The following is an 18,677-nucleotide window of genomic DNA, read 5'->3' on the forward strand; positions in this document are numbered from 1 at the left end:
GTGGTGCCCCGCAAGACGAATGCCTCGCAAGACGGAAAACTCGCTAGATGAAAGTTTTCCGTTTTGGAGGTGCTTCGCAAAACGAATTTCCTATGGGCTTGCTTCGCAAGATGACAATGTCTTGCGAGTTCCTGCTGGTTTTTTCCCCTCCCCCCCCCTTTTTCTAAGCCGCTAAGCCGCTTATCAGCTGATCCGATCAGCAGATAAGCCGCTAAAAGCCGCTAATAGCGCTAATCCTTCAATGGGCTTGCTAAGCAAGACGAAAAAACCGCTAGATGAAGAGAATCACAGAACGGATTCTTTTCGTCTTGCGAGGCACCACTGTATTACAATTCACCTTGCCCACTTTGTATGAGGTGCTGTCATCTTCCCACACCCCAGTGCCCCCACAGTCCTTACTTTTCCGGAGTCAGGCATCTTGGCTCCTCTGTCTCGAGATGCTCCTCCGCTGAAACAGACAAGAAAGAAAGTGTGAGAGCTGGAAAGACAAAGCCAGCTCTGCAAAGGGAGGTGGCAGTCTGGTGGCGAGGCAAACTAGTTACTGAATTGCAGTCGAAAGTTCCCGACAAACTTAATTTGAGTCATAGATCTCTAAGGAAGGTGCTAGAACTTTCCAGAACAGCTGGTCTCCCAAACACCCAACTGCAGCACAGGCTATTATAATTATAATGAATTACTGAACATCTCAGGCATAGCAATGTCTATAGAATTTTGTGCCCATGGCTGTAGTCACCTAATACAGCTCACGGACATGTTACTGGAGATGTCCCTTTTGTAACCCCTGTAGGTCACTGCCTCCTGAAGAAGAATTTCTCCTGCAAGTTCCAAGGTTTTCAGAAGCCCTCTCCATAGTAACTCAAGAGTGGGGCTTTCAGTGCAACCAGCATTCCTGTAGAGATGCAACAGGTGTTCACTACCTGGATTTTCCAAAAGCAGTTGAAGACATTTTTGTTCTGAGAAGTCTTCCCAACTGAATGAGTAAGGTCTCTTCCATGGATGTCAACTTTGCATTATTATTATTATTATTATTATTATTATTATTATTATTATATCTTTGCTGCTTTTATTACACTATGTACATCTCCTGGAGAGGGACGCGGGTGGCGCTGTGGGTTAAACCACAGAGCCTAGGACTTGCCGATCAGAAGGTTGGCGGTTCGAATCCCCGCGACGGGGTGAGCTCCCGTTACTGGGTCCCTGCTCCTGCCAACCTAGCAGTTCAAAAGCACGTCAAAGTGCAAGTAGATAAATGGGTACCACTCTGGCGGGAAGGTAAATGGCATTTCCGTGCACTGCTCTGGTTCGCCAGAAGCGGCTTAGTCATGCTGGCCACATGACCCGGAAGCTGTACGCCGGCTCCCTTGGCCAGTAAAGCGAGATGAGTGCTGCAACCCCAGAGTCGGTCACGACTGGACCTAATAGTCAGGGGTCCCTTTACCTTTATATACTGCCACGGGGGTCAGATTAAATCAACACAGACTTTGGATATGCCTGCTTTATGGCTTGCCAGGTGCTCCCTTGTCCCAGTCAGGTATAATAATAATAAATAATGAATTTTTATTTATATCCCGCCCTCCCTGGTTCAAAAAACCGGGTTCAGGGTGGCTAAGAACAAATTTAAAACACTTAATTGATGCAACAAAAAACAGCATATAGTATAAAACATAAATAACAATAAATTCATAATTCAAAAATCAATTTAGGGGGGAAATCCATCCAATAAACATTAGATGATCACCAGGGCTAGCTGGCTAAATTAGTCCTACTTGGGCCAGCGAGGAGACCACAAGAGAATTAGCTGTGGGATCCCAGAGCGGGTAATCTTCATAAAAAGGGGAGGCAAGGAAGGGGAATAAAAGATCAGGCTAAGTTCAAATTGAAAGCCAGGTGGAATAGCTCTGTCTTACAGGCCCTGTGGAAGGAAGTTAAATCCTGCAGGGCCCTGATCTCATGGGACAGAGCATTCCACCAGGTCGGAGCCATCACTGAGAAGGCCCTGGCCCTGGTGGAGGATAATCTGACTTCCTTAGGGCCCGGGACCTCCAAACTATGATTATTCATGGACCTTAAGCTCCTCTGTGGGGCATACCAGGAGAGTATAAAAGCAGGAGGTTTATCAAGCCCCTGTAAGGTTACTATGCTAGTTGGGCTATGCCTTGCTCAAGGGGTCAAAGGCTGGTTAGGCCTGAAAAACATATTGCTCTGATTACAGATGCTGTCTCCCATGTCTCCCCGATTCTGCCAGGACTGCCAGAATCTTTCCCCACCCAGATAAATGCAACAATATGAGACGGCAGCAACCAATTCCGCAAATTCACATGTTTTTTAAGAAACGAAACTTAAACTTGAAGAGGGGGAGAACCCTGTGTAAGCGTTTGAGAGCATGCCCATCCAGATTAACGCTTTTGGGTTCAATAATGTCAGTATGAACTAGGATGCTAAAATGGGTTACAGATTAACCACCAGTTTGAGGAAGTTATTCTAGACCGAGTTGTGCAATCAGCGAGGGCTGAGCTTAGGCTTTAGTGCTGATGCTTTTAGTGCCTGTCCTTTATTTGTACTTGGGTGTTTTTAAGACACCTAAACGCAGAAAAATAGCATGTGAAACCATTTCCATGTTATATGGACAACTGCCAAGAGGAGGAAGAAAACAAATACGCCCTCATTTTACAACAACACACAGAGTGTGCATGTACAGCAATAAGAGACTCTAAATCAATAGATTGTTTATATATATACACACACACACGCTAGAACTGCTTTCTGTCTCTGCGTGTTCATTGGCTGAGCTTCTGTGATGTCATGGACTGCTCACAAACCCATTCTGAAATTCTGAGGCTGCAGGTTCAGCTCTACAGATGACAAAAAATGGAGGTTCTGAGGGAAGTGAAAGGTCTATCTGGCAAGGGGAATGGGACCTTCAGAGGGCCTAGGAGCAACTGAGCTTCTAATTCATTCATTCTGCGTTTTGTAGTTCCTGATCTCAAAACCCAAGTAGGTTTGTATGAGGGAACATGGCTTCCCAAATAGCCTGGACCTAAGCCATATGTCGAAACAAAACTAGCACCTTAGAGACCAACTAAGTTAGAGACCAGCTTTCGTGTGCTCATACCAATACAGTGGTACCTCGGGTTACAGACGCTTCAGGTTACAGACTCTGCTAACCCAGAAATAGTACTTCGGGTTAAGAACTTTGCTTCAGGATGAGAACAGAAATCGTGCTCCTGCGGCGCGGCGGCAGCAGGAGGCCCCATTAGCTAAAGTGGTGCTTCAGGTTAAGAACAGACCTTCATAACGAATTTAGTTCTTAACCCGAGGTACCACTGTAACTAACTTAGTTAGTTGGTCTCTAAGGTGCTAATGGAAGGAAGGATTTATTTATTTAAATTTTATTTTGTTTCGACTACAGCAGACCAACATGGCTACCTACCTGTAACTAAGCCATATGGGTCTTCATAGGTTGTACCCAGCACTTTGAATTGTGCGTGACCAGAAAAGACTGGTAGCCAGTGGCGCTGCTGGAACAAGGGACTGACATGCCTTTTCAACAGGCAGGGTTGCTTCAGTGTGTTTCCCCTTCCATACACCTACCGGCTTCTTGCTCACTGGTCTCCTCTTTGGTCTCCACTTCTTTAGAGGCAATGGAAGCAGCTGCTTGCCGTAGTTGCTGTGGGCTGAGCTTGGCCGGGATACGCCAGAAAGATTCCTGTAGGAAGTAAAGAAGGTACTGTATTTTTCGCTCTATAGGACGCACTTTTTCCCCTCCAAAAATTAAGGGGAAGTGTCTGTGCGTCCTATGGAGCGAGTGCAGGCTCCTTGGCTTCAGCAATGGCAACGCGAAGCCTCTGAAGCGCAGAGGGAGCCCTCCCGCCTTGCTCCGGAGGCTTCGCGTTGCTTTCGCTGAGGCCTGGAGAGCGAGAGGGGTCGGTGCGAACCGACCTCTCGCTCTCCAGGCTTCAGGGATAGCCCCCTGAAGCCTTCGGTGCGCAGCGCGAGTTCCCGCTGCGTTCTGGAGGCTTCAGGTTCCTTTCGCTGAAGCTAGGAGAGTCTTGCTCTCCCGGCTTCAGCAAAAGGAACCCGAAGCCTGAGGAGCGCAGTGGGAACTTGTGCTGGGCTCGGAAGGCTTCAGGGATAGCCGAGCGCAGCCTCTCCGGCAAGAAGAGGCTGCACGCGGCTATGGCTTCTTTAGCCCCGCGCAGCCTCTCCCTGCCAGAGGGGTTGCGCGCAGCTATGGCACAAGCCAAGACAGCGAGCGGGATGGATCCGGCAGGGAGAGGCTGCATGCAGCCTGTACGCTGCTCTTTGGGGCTGTGGGGGAAATAAGATTTTTTCCCCCTTGATTTCCCCCTCTAAAAACTAGGTGCGCCCTATGGTCCGGTGCGCCCTATGGAGCGAAAAATACGGTAAATACATGCTGCTAGCTCCTGTTTGCTTCTGCTGTTGGCTCCCTCTTGCAAGCTTCTTGTTCCCAGCAGAGCTAAATGGAGGGGATTGCCCTCAAATTAGTCGCAATAGCAGCACAGCTCAAGGATTGCTGCGCCGGCTTGGTTTTAAACCAAAGGGTTGTATGCAAAGAAGTCGTTTCATCCGTGCAAGGAGTTCCACTTGTGCAATGGAACTTCTCCTCTTCATGTGTGACTCCCCCCCCCCAAAAAAAACCAACTGTTCTAGGCTTTCATCTGCCGGCTCCAGAGCAGAGGCAATGTGTGGAGGTGACACTGCAGGGAGGAAAGAGGGAGGGAAAATTCTGTTTCGCAAGAAGGCCTTGGGCAAACAGGAGGACATAATCCAAACTTGCTCTGGTCGTAAATCACTGGGACAAAACACTGTGACATAGTCAAAAAAAGGGGAAAGGACAGATATCAAGATAGAAAGGCAAATCTTTACGAAATAAATGCAGGGCGGGGGGGACCACATTAATAATTATCTTATCTTCTATGATTGTATGAAAGGCAAGATTACAAAGAGCAAACTGAATGTTGCAACAGAGCACACTATCACATGTGGTGGTTGTGTGAGCCTATCAAAAAATTCTGGGAATCTATTTACAATGAACTAAAAAAAATTTTTAAATATACCTTTATAAAAAAACCCGAAGCCTTTTTGCTGGGGATAATTGGAGAGGAAATCAAAAAGGAAGATCAAACACTCTTTCAGTACGCGACAGTGGCTGCTAGAACTCTAATAGCGCAGAATTGGAAGACATCAAAAATCCCAACTATAAACGAGTGGCAATCCAAACTATTTGATTATTTAGAATCGGCAAAAATGACACAGAAAATAAGAAATCAAAAAGACATAAAGTTTAACAAAGAATGGAATAAATTTTCAGCAGGAAATGAAACATGTTCTGCTTCCAAGGCAAAGTTCACAAACCAAAATACCTATTTCCGGGTTTGCAGCGTTCTTAATCCAAGTTGTTCATGGAATGGAATAAAATTTATGACATACATGGAAACAGAGGTAAAAAATCTAAAAATTACAGTAGGTATGACGTAACACTTGTGATGTAAAGAGTTTCTTAAGGAAAAGAAACTGCAGATAAAACCAGATAAAAAAAATCATATAATATATTCTGAAATCGAGAGGAAGGGAAGTCAATTAGTGTTGTGTGTTATTTAGTAAATGTAACCTAATTTGTTGGTATCTTATGTTAGGAGATGTTTTTTCTTTTGTTTTCTTTATTATTATTTTTCTTTTTTTATGTATTTCTTTTTCGTGTGTATGTGTGATGTATGTTTTTTTCGTTTGTTTTAATGTCTGATGTAGCAAAACAAATTAAAATCAATTAAAAAAATATATGCTGGAATGTTTCTGCAGACAGAGCGAGAGCCAACAGAGGAATACAAGCTGCTGTTCCACCAAAGCCACAAACTTAAAACATAACTGTGGCTGATGAGACTGAAGCACTTCCGCCTTTGTTTAGCAGCATTTGGGAATGCTTTTGCTCACCTTTCCTGAATATATATTTGTATTTCTCCCACTTCTTTCAACATTTTGTCCTCAGTCATCTCCAAAAATGTACATACAAAGCAAGAAAAACCACAAATGATGAACAGGGCTAAATAGAGGATTTTTTTTGGTGTGGGACTGTACCAAACATTCCTGGAACTCATACTTTTTAACCTCTGTTAACTTAGGATCTTGGATGCGTTCCAAGTTCTTCTGGGTCACTTTAACCTAGGAGCGACACTCGGCTGCCTTATTCTAAGCAGGAAATAGCTAAGCTCACAGAAACCCAGCTTCAGTTAAGGCAGGAAAAGGAGGAACATATCTGGCAGCCCTCTTTAGGGAAGTTTTTAATGACTGATGTTTTAATGTATTTTTAATCTTTTGTTGGAAGCCGCCCCGAGTGGCTGAGGAAACCCAGCCAGATGGGCAGGGTATAAATTATGATGATGATGATGATGAAATAGTCTTTCTCAATGAATTATTAAAGTAGAACAGCTTAGTTCATGAACAACTTGGATTAAGAACGCTGCAAACCCGGAAATAGGTATTTTGGTTTGTGAACTTTGCCTTGGAAGCAGAACATGTTTCATTTCCTGCTGAGTGTGTTCCATTTGTAAATTGAGTCCCCCGCTGCTATGGGAAAGCACACCTTGGTTTAAGAATGCTTTGGTTTAAGAGCGAACTTCCGGAACGGATTAAGTTCATAAACCAAGGTACCACTGTATTACAAAAAAGGCCTGTTCCTTAAAAAATGTTTTACACCCAGAAACCCATTCTCCTTCCGTATTCTCTACGGCACTGTGGTCTAAACCACTGAGCCTCTTGGGCTTGCCGATCAGAAGGTCATCGGTTCGAATACCTACGCTGAGAGTGAGCTCCCGCTGTCCCAGCTCCTGCCAACCTAGCAGTTCAATAGAACTTGCCAAAAAGTGCAAGTAGATAAATAGGTACCACTCTGTCGGGAAGGTAAACAGCGTTTCCGTGCACTCTGGTTTCCATCACTGTGTCCCAATGCGCCAGAAGCGGTTTAGTCATGCTGGCCACGTGACCCGGAAAGCTGTCTGTGAACAAACGCTGCTCCCTTGGCCTGAAAGCGAGATGAGCACTGAAACCCCAGAGTTGCCTCTGACAAGACTTAACCGTCCAGGGGTCCTTTACCTTTATAAAGGTAAAGGTAAATGGACCCCTGACCATTAGGTCCCGTCATTACCGACTCTGGGGTTGCGGCGCTTTCATCTCGCTTTCAGGCCAAGGGAACCGGCATTTGTTCACAAACAGCTTTCCAGGTCATGTGGCCAGCATGACTAAACCACTTCTGGCGAACCAGAGCAGAGCACGGAAACGCCGTTTACCTTCCCACCGCAGCGGTACCTATTTATCTACTTGCACTTTGTGCTTTCGAACTGCTAGGTTGGCAGGAGCTGGGACCGAGCAATGGGAGCTCACTCCGTCACGGGATTCGAACTGCCGACCTTCTGATCGGCAAGCCCTAGGCTCTGTGGTTTAACCCACAGCGCCACCCGCGTCCCCCTTTACCTTTATATCCTCTAGCAAAACAATTACCTGTTCACTGGCTGGGGCTCGAATCCCTACTTTACGCAGAAGCTTCTGGAAGCGCTTGTGTTCCATGGCATCCTCATTCTCTTCAGACAGTGGCACCAAAGGTACTGGTAGGGCACATCCTGGTGAAACAGGAATCTATCAAGCTTAATTCTAGAGCCATATGGGAAAGAGCAGTATAGTATTCTTGTCTACAACATCCTGGTGGATATTTGGCTCTTGAGCCTTTGTCTTCCTTATTAGACAACCCAGATTGATTCGAGTTTATATGCTGCTTTCCCACAATGAGGTGTGCCCAAAGCAGCTTGAACTGAAGGGAGAGCTCCATCAGTGGGGCATGAGACAAAGTTAATTTCAGGGGCGTGGGTTCAAACCCCACATTGGGCAAAAGATTCTTGCACGGTGGGGGGTTGGACTAGATGACCCTTGCGGTCCCCTTCCAAATCTACGGAAACATTAAAACGCAGAGCATAGGAGAAAACAAATATGCAAAATACAGAGGAGTGTTAGCAAAATAAAATGACAAATCAACAGCTTCAACAAACGCAGAATAAATTCAGTACTACAAAATAAATAAATAAGCTAGGTTAAGTACAGAAATACAAAGTAAGATGAAAGTTAACTAACTATAAAAGTTTATTGGACTGGTCTTGCTGCACCTTAAGGACCCTGGCTTAAATGAAGTTTGGAGTAGAGGTGACATATACCGTATTTTTCGCCCTATAGCACTTTCCCCCCTCCAAAAATGAAGGGGAAATCTGGGTGCGTCCTATGGGGCGAATGCAGGCTTTTGCTGAAGCTTGGAGAGCGAGAGGGGTCGGTGCGCACCCACCCCTCTCGCTCTCCAGGCTTCAGGAAGACATCCGCAGCCTAGGCAGCCCTGTGGGAGGTCCCGCAGGGCTCCCCACGCTGCAGATAGCAGCCTGCCGCCCAGCACGAGGGGCGCCCTGAAGCAGAGCGCCCCCCCGCGCCAGGCAGACATCCGCAGCGTGGGGAGCCTTGCAGCAGTTCCCCGCAGGGCTCCCCACGCTGCAGATAGCAGCCTGCTGCCCAGCGCGAGGGGCGTCCTGAAACAGAGCGCCCCTCGCGCCAGGCAGACATCTGCAGCGTGGGGAACCTTGCAGCAGTTTCCCGCAGGGCTCCCCACGCTGCGGATAGCAGCCTGCCGCCCAGCGCGAGTGGCGCCCTGAAGCAGAGCGCCCCCCACGCCGGGCAGACATCGGCCAGCCCCACAAGCTCCGGGGACAGCAGGGAGGTGCAGCGCCGCCATCCCGCTGTTCCTCGACCTGGTTCTGTTTCCCCGACCTGCTTTTGGGGGGGAAATAAAGGGAATTTCCCCCCCCTTTATTTCCCCCCCAAAAAAACTAGGTGCGTCCTATGGGACGAAAAATATGGTAGCTAGCTGGCTCCCACATCGTTCCTCCAGAGGAGGCTGAGAGCAGCAGAAGGGAAATATTAAATCTCTTCCTCAACCTCTCCCCGCCCCTGCAAGCAAACAGGAATCTGCAACATTCTCCCTGTATTTACCATCCTCTTCTCGGTCAGAAGCTGTCCGGTTCAGGCAGTTCTGGAGCCATAGCAGAGGGCCGGACAGACCTACAAAGACAAAAGTGGGTGGAAAGATGAAGGGGCTCCTTCTCTCGATAACTTTAGGAAAGGCCCAGTGTTATTGGGTAGACCAGGCTTCTCTGATACGTGTGAAAAGGGCGAGGTGGTAAAAGACTGGATAGGTCAGTGAAATCAGGGTTTTAAAATGCTCCCTGCCCCCTGCAATGCTCAAATTCCTCTATTATTGTGTTTAAATCAGCACAGCAGGCTGGGCTGGAGATTCGTCCTGTTATTGGCATGGAATGTCCTGGCGAATTGAACAAAATTTGTACTTCCCACCTGAAGTGGCACAAAGTCCATTCTGCCATCCTAGGCCCAAATACTGTGTGGGTAAACAGAGAAGCATGGGGGGAAGGTACAACAGTGGTACCTCGGGTTACATACGCTTCAGGTTACAGGCTCTGCTAACCCAGAAATAGTGTTTCAGGTTAAGAACTTTGCTTCAGGATGAGAACAGAAATCATGCAGTGGTGGCGCGTCGGCAGCAGGAGGCCCCATTAGCTAAAGTGGTGCTTCAGGTTAAGAACAGTTTCAGGTTAAGTACGGACCTCCGGAACAAATTAAGTACTTAACCTGAGGTACCACTGTATATCCCACCTTTTCCTCCAAAACGGTGGCATACATGCTTCTCCACCTCCTCACTCAACCCCCAAAATAACACTATGAGGTAGGTTTTAGGCTAAGAGGCAGTGGCTGGGCCAAGGCCACGCAGTGAGCTATGGCCAAGTGGGGGTTTGAAACCTGCCCTCCCGGGTCCTAATCCGGCACTCTTCACCACTACACCAAATTAGCGTTCTCGCTCTCTCCACACTCCAAAGACTGCCCCAAAGCTGATCCCCAAATCTAGGTACCGTTCAGAAAGGTATTCCGGGCAATCCTAAAATTCCCTGGAAGCCTCTTGCAGCTTTCCAATGTGGTCACAGGGGAGCAATGGGCATCTCCAAAGGTTCACGCAAAGTCATGCAGTTTGATGGCAAATGCCTAAGAGGCCAGGCCAGAAACTTCCTGAACTGTGTATGCTCCCAAGAACCTCCCGGAGGTTTTGCAGCAGACATTTTCAGGGTTTCCCAGCAGAGGGAGGGAGGGGAAGGACTGAACACAATTCAAAGTGTTGGTGCTGACCTTTAAAGCCCTAAATGGCCTCGGCCCAGTATACCTGAAGGAGCATCTTCACCCTCATCGTTCAGCCTGGACACTGAGGTCCAGCTCCGAGGGCCTTTTGGGAGTTCCCTCACTGTGAGAAGTGAGGTTACAGGGAAACAGGCAGAGGGCCTTCTTGGTGGTGGCACCCTCCCATCAGATGTCAAGGAAATAAACAACTATCTGACTTTTAGAAGACATCTGAAGGCAGCCTTGTTTAAGGAAGTTTTTAATGTTTGTTTATCGTGTTTTTAATATTCTGTTGGGAGCCGCTCAGAGTGGCTGGGAAAAACCAGCCAGATGGGCAGGGTATAATAAATAATAATAATTATTGCCTGCCCCCCAAACCACCATGTGAGCTGCGCCGCATCATGCCGCAATTCCTTCTCTTGCCACCAGGCTCTCACCTTCCTGCCTCAGGCATCGCACAAGCTCCTGGCAGTTCCTATCTGAGGCAGTTCCACCCTTCTTCTTAGTCTGCCCACCCAACGGCCTGTTCCCCACATCATGGCCACCATCCTTCCAGGCTGACTCCCCCTCTTCCTCGCTATCCAAGTCATCTTCCTCTTCCTCCTCCTCTTCATCATCTTCCTCAGCCTCGTCCAGGTCAGGTATTGCGAAGTCCTTGGGGAACACGTCTTTGTTCTGAAAGGAAAAAGAAGATAGCTCGCTACGGGGGTCATAGTTAACAAGAGGCATTTTCCTCCTCCAACTACCAACCCAAACGCTACGCAGAAATAAAATCAAACCATTCCCCACAGGTAAACCCAAAGGTAACAATCCCAGCAAGGCCTGTCTTGAAGTCGCTGGAGGAGAAAAGGGAGCCAACCAGCCCAAGACGGCTGGTTAAATGGCTCAGGACCGCAATACCTCAAGGACCGCCTCTTTCCATGTGAACCTACCCAGACCCTGAAATCATCTTCTGAGGCCCTTCTTCGTGTGCCTCCTCCTCAAGAGGTCCAGAGGGTGGCAACACGAGAACGGGGCCTTCTCTGCAGTGGCTCCGTCTGTCGAATGCTCTCCCCAGGCAAGTTCGCCTGGCACCTTCATTATACACCTTTAGGCGCCAGGCAAAAACGTTCCTTTTTAACCAGGCCTTTGGTTGATTTACATCCTATGCCCTTTTATAATTTTTTTGGAGGGGGAGGGCTACTGGGTTGTTGTTTTTATTTTTATTATGTATTTTGCAGTTTTACACCCCGATTTTATTCTGTGAACTGCCCTGAGACCCCCAGTACAGTAGCACCTCGACTTACCACCACCCCCTACTCGCAAACAATTCTATTCGCGGCCGCGGCAAACCTGGAAGTAAATACTAGGTTTGCCACGATTCGTGCATGCGCAGAACGGCACCACCGCCGAATGCGCACGATCAGAATGGCGCTTCTATCAGTGACCCTGATCGACTCATGAACGGACCTCCGGAACAGATTCCGTACGTGAGTAGAGGTTCCACTGTATAGGGCAGTATATTATAATAATAATAATAATAATAATAATAATAATAATAATAATAATAATAATAATTTATTTGTACCCCGCCCATCTGGCTGGGTTTCCCCAGCCACTCTGGGCAGCTTCCACAAAGAGCAAAAATACACTAAGATGTCACACATTAAAAACTTCCCTGAGCAGGGCTGCCTTAAGATGTCTTCTGAATGTCAGGTAGTTGTTTTTCTCTTTGACATCTGATGGGAGGGCGTTCCACAGGGCGGGCGCCACTACCAAGAAGGCCCTCTGCCTGGTTCCCTGTAGCTTTGCTTCTCGCAATGAGGGAACCGCCAGAAGGCCCTTGGCGCTGGACCTCAGCGTCTGGGCTGAGCGATGGGGGTGGATACGCTCCTTCAGGTATATTGGGCTGAGGCCGTTTAGGGCTTTAAATTTAATAAATTCAATAAAATAATAATAATAATAACCTTTCCAATGATGCCGAGGTACCCACGCACATTCACACAAGTATTTTATCACTCGCCTGCATGCAGGAGAAAAGAACGAACAAAACAGAAAGTGGGTGCCATACCGCAGCAAGGGAGCCAGGCTTGCGCCTGCGTTTCTTATAGAGCTCCTTTCGGTCGGACACCAGCCCCATGCTGAGCAGCTTTTCGATAACGCGGGCCTTGGAACGCTTAGCGGTGATATGCCTCATCACATTGGCCAGGATATCTGCAGAGAGGGAGAAACCAAGGAAGGACTCACTCTGCACTCGCTCCCAAGAAGGAATGTTTTTCCCTCACTTCTCTGTGACCCCACGGAACACGGCTATGAGGATGCCGAGCGCATCGTTCTTCTCAGAGACCATTCTGGCATCACCTATGTTAATACCCCCATATGTGAAATGCCAAATGTATATATAAAAAGGTAAAGGACAAGGACCTCTGACAGTTAAGTCTAGTCGCAGACGACTCTGGGGTTGAGGCGCTCATCTCGCTTTACAGTCCGAGGGAGCTGGTGTTTGTCCGCAGACAGTTTTTCCAGGTCATGTGGCCAGTATGACTAAGCTGCTTCTGGTGCAACGGAACACTGAAACCAGAGCAGCGCACGGAAACGCCGTTTACCTTCCCGTCGGAGTGGTACCTATTTATCTACTTGCACTTTTTGGTGTGCTTTCGAACTGCTAGGTTGGCAGGAGCTGGGACCAAGCAACGGGAGCTCACCTCGTCGCGGGGATTCGAACCGCCAACCTTCTGATCGGCAAGCCCAAGAGGCTCAGTGGTTTAGACCACAGCGCCACCCGTGTCCCTTAAACATACATATATTACTGCTTAAGTCAGAGCTTCCCAAACTTTTCACGTTGATGACATACTTTTTACATATGCATCATTTTGCGACACAGTAATTCCGTTTTACTAGCAAACCAGAGGTTAAACTAACCCCTAGCTACCATATTTTTCGCTCTATAAGACACACCAGACCACAAGACGCACCTAGTTTTTGGAGGAGCAAAACAAGAAAAAAAATATTCTGAATCTCAGAAGCCAGAACAGCAAGAGGGATCGCTGCGCAGTGAAAGCAACAATCCCTCTTGCTGTTCTGGCTTCTGTGATAGCTGCGCCGCCTGCGTTCGCTCCATAAGACGCACACACATTTCCCCTTACTTTTTAGGAGGGAAAAAGTGAGTCTTATAGAGCAAAAAATATGGTAACAGACACTATCATGTGACACGCTGCAGGCCGATACACTAATGTGTCACGACACACCGTTTGGAAAGCTCTGGTTTAAGTGTTGCACATAATATTATCCTGGAGCTGGGGAGGGATGGGGGGAAAGCAGAGGTGGGTGAAGGGGGTTAATAACCCTGGTTATTGGAGGTTTGCTGGAAAAATAACCCCGGCACTGGAGCAAACTTGGCACCAAAGAAGTCTGTGCGTGTGGCTTTAAGGAGGAAGGAATTCCCATCATCAGTGGCCTTGCTGGCTGGGGCTGACAGGAGTTGCAGTCCGACAAAATATGGGAGGGCCACGGAGTCCCCCACTCCTGGCTTAGAAGGTATTAAGCTCCGACCCCTCTACAAGAGCAGGCATCCCTTTTGTGGTTGCAAACTCAGCGCCCTCCAACCACGCAGACCCTCACCATCTGTTTCCCGGAACTCCTCAAAGAGGCGTTGAAGTTCCAGCTCCTGATCCTCCGTCCACAATGCAATGCGCGCCCCCTTCCTGTCAAAGAAAGCGTACAATAGCAACTATGGCGCTCCCTGCCACGCCTCAACATTTCCCAGTAAGCAAGGAAATGGGGGTGAAACTATAAGGTGCGGCAAGGAGAATAAGAAAGAAAAAGGACAAGGTTCTCCAGTAAGAAGCCTGCATGGACTGAATTACACGAGGGAAAAGGGCAGGGCTGTGCAAATTCTGTAAAATTGCACTGCACAAGATTTTTTTTATATACCGTATTTTCCCGTGTATAGACTAGGTTTTCCCCCCTTAAAAAATAATGTCCAAAATTAGGGGGCGTTTTATACACAGATAGCGCCGAGGGTGGGTTTTCTTAAATCTGAGTCCCCCAAAATAGGGGGTGTCTTATACATGGGGGCGTCTTATAGACGGAAAAATACAGTACGGTGGTACCTCGGGTTACAGACACTTCAGGTTACAGATGCTTCAGGTGACAGACTCCGCTAACCCAGAAATAGTACCTCGGGTTAAGATTTTTGCTTCAGGATGAGAACAGAAATTGTTCTACAACGGTGCGGCAGCAGTGGGAGGCCCCATCAGCTAAAGTGGTACCGCAGGTTAAGAACAGTTTCAGGTTAAGAACAGACCTCCGGAATGAATCAAGTTCTTAACCCGAGGTACCACTGTATATATAAATGTAGATAAAGCTGCAGATCATGAAGTTCAATATACAATATAAAATAGCTTAGTTCCCGAATGTTTTGGCTCCCGAAAGTCGCAAATCCAGAAGTGAGTGTTCCGGTTTGTGAACTATTTTTGGAAGCCGAACGTCAGAAGCTGCGCTTCGGTTTTCAAATGTTTTGGAAGTCGAACAGATTTCTAGAATGGATTTCATTCGACTTCCAAGGTACGACTGTACTGAAAAAGTAGCATTGGAAGTGATATTAAAATTACGCGTATAAAAATTGTTTTAGTAATTTTTACGTTTGTTTGCTTTATTTGAAATTAGCTATCAATTACTTTTAACTCTGTAAATTCTCTGGATATGCAGCTGTTTTCATTAGAGATTATATTACTGGAAAACGAATGTCGTCTTATAATCCAGTGAATTTTCAGAACCGCTTTTATTTTTAAATGCCAATTTGCTTTATGTCTATTTAATATTATTGAATAATAAAAAAGACCTTACGAGCTTTTTGCCCCTCCCTATGACTAGCTGAACCAACGCAAAAACATGCAGATTCAGCACAAAGGTGTTTCTTTGATGCTTTACACACGTCACAAAATACAGTACATTTTCACCATAAAATTTGCATTATCGGGAAGGACAATTCTGATATGCAGGTACAAATATTTAGGATGGGAACAACTCCACGGGATGCCCCAATTTGTTTCGCTTAAAACGTGAGTGAAGGACATTCAGATTGCGTGCCCTAAAAGAGATTATCTAAATGTTCAAGCGTATCATTATCTCGCAAAATAAAACCTGGCACTTAAAAGGGCGCAGCAGCTTTTCTAGAGGCTTCCACAGGCAGCCTCTGCATGCTGCCTAACAACTCAATGGAAAATCAATATTTGCTCTTTTTTAAAAAAAAAATCACGATTTTTGTGTACAAGGGCTTAAAATTCTGCACCCACAACCAGAATCCACTAGGAATTCTGGAAAGTGTGTGTGTGTGTGTGTGTGTGTGTGTGTGTGTGTGTGTGAGAGAGAGAGAGAGAGAGAGAGAGAGAGAGAGAGTCAGGTTTAAGGTGCTGGTTTTGACCTTTAAAGCCCTATGTGGCCTAGGACCCTCGTACCTACAGGACCGCCTCTCCTGGTATGCCCCATGGAGGACCTTAAGGTCCATAAATGACAACACTTTGGAGGTCGCAAGGTGGTTAGATTGGTCTCAACTAGGGCCAGGGCCTTTTCAGTACTGGCCCCGACTTGGTGGAACGCTCTGTCACAAGAGCCTAGGGCCCTGCGGGACTTGACATCTTTCCGCAGGGCCTGCAAGACGGAGCTGTTCCGCCTGGCCTTTGGTTTGGACTCAGTCTGACCCTTATGTTTCCCTCTCCTTATGGTTTTGATCTATGGGCTACTTTTAAAATGAGGCTGCATTTTAAATTGCATTTTAACCTGTATTTTAAATTGCCCCCCCATTACGTTTTTACTGTAATTTTACTGCTGTTAGCCATCCTGGCTGGGGAGGGCGGGGTATAAATAAAATTTATTATTATTATTATTAGTGAAGAGGCAAGCCACACTCTTTCCCTACAACTGTTATCGAGTGCCATAGCCCCGAGGCAGCCCATCAGAGAGAAGAAGAGGAGATTGGATTTGATATCCCGCTTTATCACTACCAGAAGGAGTCTCAAAGCAGCTAACATTCTCCTTTCCCTTCCTCCCCCACAACAAACACTCTGTGAGGTGAGTGGGGCTGAGAGACTTCAGAGAAGTGTGACTGGCCCAAGGTTACCCAGCAGCTGCATGTGGAGGAGCGGAGACGCGAACCCGGTTTCCCAGATTACGAGACTACCGCTCTTAACCACTACACCACACTGGCTCTCTCAGAGGAAGGTCACAGCCCTCTGAACAAAGACCTACCTCTCCCGAGGGAAATCTCGCAGGCTCTTTGCAAGCCCCAAGCGCACCAATCGCTTGGCCACCTGCTTGCGTGTCCAGTTGCGAGCGGTCAGGTGTGCAAGGATGTTGTTAAGGATATCTTCACCTGGTGTTGGAGAAGGGAAAAGGGGAGAGAATCAGTGGCTGGGTGAGGAGGAAGACCAGGTTATCCACCCTCATGCAGGAAAAATAAAGCAGCAAAAGCCTTTCCCCAATCAAGAAGTGGCCTACATATTTTACTCACCTGCCTGCTCACACCTGTAGCTTTGGCAGAAGCTTCCCTGCCTGTCTGGCTCGAGGGGAATTCTTACTTGCCATGGGCCGCTATTCTTCATTAGCCTTTTCAGATTTAGGATCTGCCACTCATCCCAAACTGCAACATGGGGCCAGCTCAAAGTGCCTTCCCCACCCCCAAATTTGGGTCCAGAAGTCCTTTTTGTGGTAGAATTTAGCATTCAACCCTATCTACGTGGGGCTACCTTTGAAGGTGACCTGGAAACTACAACTAATCCAGAACACAGCAGCTAGACTTGTGACTGGGAGCGGCTGCCGAGACCACATAACACCGGTCTTGAAAGACCTACATTGGCTCCCAGTACGTTTCCGAGCACAATTCAAAGTGTTGGTGCTGACCTTTAAAGCCCTAAACGGCCTCGGTCCAGTATGCCTGAAGGAGCGTCTCCACCCCCATCGTTCTACCCGGACACTGAGGTCCAGCACTGAGGGCCTTCTGGTGGTTCCCTCACTGCGAGAAGCCAAGTTACAGGGAACCAGGCAGAGGGCCTTCTCGGTAGTGGCGCCCTCCCTGTGGAACACCCTCCCACCAGATGTCAAAGAGGAAAATAACTACCAAACTTTTAGAAGACATCTGAAGGCAGCCCTGTTTAGGGAAGCTTTTAATGTTTGATGTATTACAGTATTTTAGTATTTTTTTGGAAGCCGCCCAGAGTGGCTGGGGAAGCCCAGCCAGATGGGCGGGGTATGTATGTATAAATAAATAAATATACAAGTGGATATATACAATCTTGCTCTACAGTCATACCTCTTGGTACATTCGGTTCAGGTTACATCTTTTCATGTTGCGTCCCACGGCGAAACCCGGAAGTACCGGAAAGGGTTACTTCCGGGTTTCACCACTTGCGCAGACGTGCAAAAATGACATTACACGCATGCGCAAAGGCGGCAAATTGCGATCCGCGCATGCGCAGACGCGGGTTGCATTCCTTTCAGGTTGCGAATGGGATTCCCGTTCGCAACCAGAGGTACCACTGTAGATTGCAATGCTGTCCCCCCCCCCACATCCATGTCATTTGGTACCTTCCACTTCCTTGTACTTGTAGAAAAGCTCCCTCAGCTCCTCCTCGTCTTCCTCAGTCCACTGAACAGCCTTGAGGGAGTTAGAGCTGTTTGGAGAAGGAGAGAGAATAAATACTTAGATGGGAAGGTTGACGTGTGCTTTTGTGCTCCTGCCCCCCGCATAAAAAGAGATTTAACTTTAATTCTCCTTACTTCGTATTTGATGTGGAATAATTGAAAAAGTGAAGCTGGGATTGTTCAATTTCACATGTGAATACCCACATGCATCTGGAGGTCTGCTCACCAAAAGCACATGAGGGAAAGTGGGCAGAAGACGCCGGAAACTCTCCTGTCATTGCCATGATGTGGCAACCCTGCATGGAAGTCCTTGAATACTGTGTTACCTCCCTCTGCCCCTCAATTTAAAGGCAAAAAGGCCCCTCACTTGCTATATGTCTTCAAAATGTGCTGCCGCCACTGCTTTGGGAAGGATTTTTATAGTTTTATATTGCATCGTACTGTAATTTTGACCTATGAGGTTTCTTTCCTGTTCCATTGTCTTGCTTTATACACATAGATATTTGTTAATCCACCATCCCCACAAAACAAAAAAGGAATATATTGAGAGAGTGGCCACTCCTTTCTGGAAATGCCCCTTCAGAAACTTAAAAGTTACTGGAAAAATATTCCAGGAGCTCACGTTTCATCTTCCTCTGCCAAACCATAGCCTTCAGTCATCTCCCGAATCACGGCTGTGCTTTTCCAGAACAACAGCTCCACATAGGCCTTCTTGTTGCTGGCTGCAAGTGCAAAAAACTTGCCCACAATGTATTTGGCAAAGGTCACCAGCTCCTAGGGTTGGAGAGAAGTATTTATTTATTTTAAGTCTCAGGGCTTAGCAGTCA

General features: G+C 47.3%; 1 protein-coding gene across 3 annotated transcripts in view; it reads right to left on the reverse strand.

Annotated features, from left to right (window-relative positions):
* TIMELESS (timeless circadian regulator) overlaps window positions 1-18,677 on the reverse strand; it is a 62,947-nt gene that overhangs the window by 4,097 nt on the left and 40,173 nt on the right. For 2 of the 3 annotated variants that reach the window (XM_083489854.1, XM_083489855.1), the window contains exons 19-28: window positions 18,473-18,624; window positions 17,794-17,879; window positions 16,459-16,582; window positions 13,831-13,913; window positions 12,281-12,423; window positions 10,668-10,905; window positions 9,040-9,108; window positions 7,516-7,634; window positions 3,592-3,706; window positions 400-448 (exon numbers count right to left, since the gene is read on the reverse strand). In XM_083489854.1, coding sequence (XP_083345980.1) covers window positions 400-448; window positions 3,592-3,706; window positions 7,516-7,634; window positions 9,040-9,108; window positions 10,668-10,905; window positions 12,281-12,423; window positions 13,831-13,913; window positions 16,459-16,582; window positions 17,794-17,879; window positions 18,473-18,624 — 1,178 coding nt within the window. Of the gene's footprint in view, window positions 1-322; window positions 449-3,591; window positions 3,707-7,515; window positions 7,635-9,039; window positions 9,109-10,667; window positions 10,906-12,280; window positions 12,424-13,830; window positions 13,914-16,458; window positions 16,583-17,793; window positions 17,880-18,472; window positions 18,625-18,677 lie in introns of all 3 variants that reach the window. The other variant, XR_014522590.1, reaches the window with a different exon arrangement.

The sequence above is a fragment of the Podarcis liolepis genome, assembly GCF_965112155.1.
Source record: "Podarcis liolepis genome assembly, chromosome: 2".
NCBI classification, from domain to species: domain Eukaryota; kingdom Metazoa; phylum Chordata; class Lepidosauria; order Squamata; family Lacertidae; genus Podarcis; species Podarcis liolepis.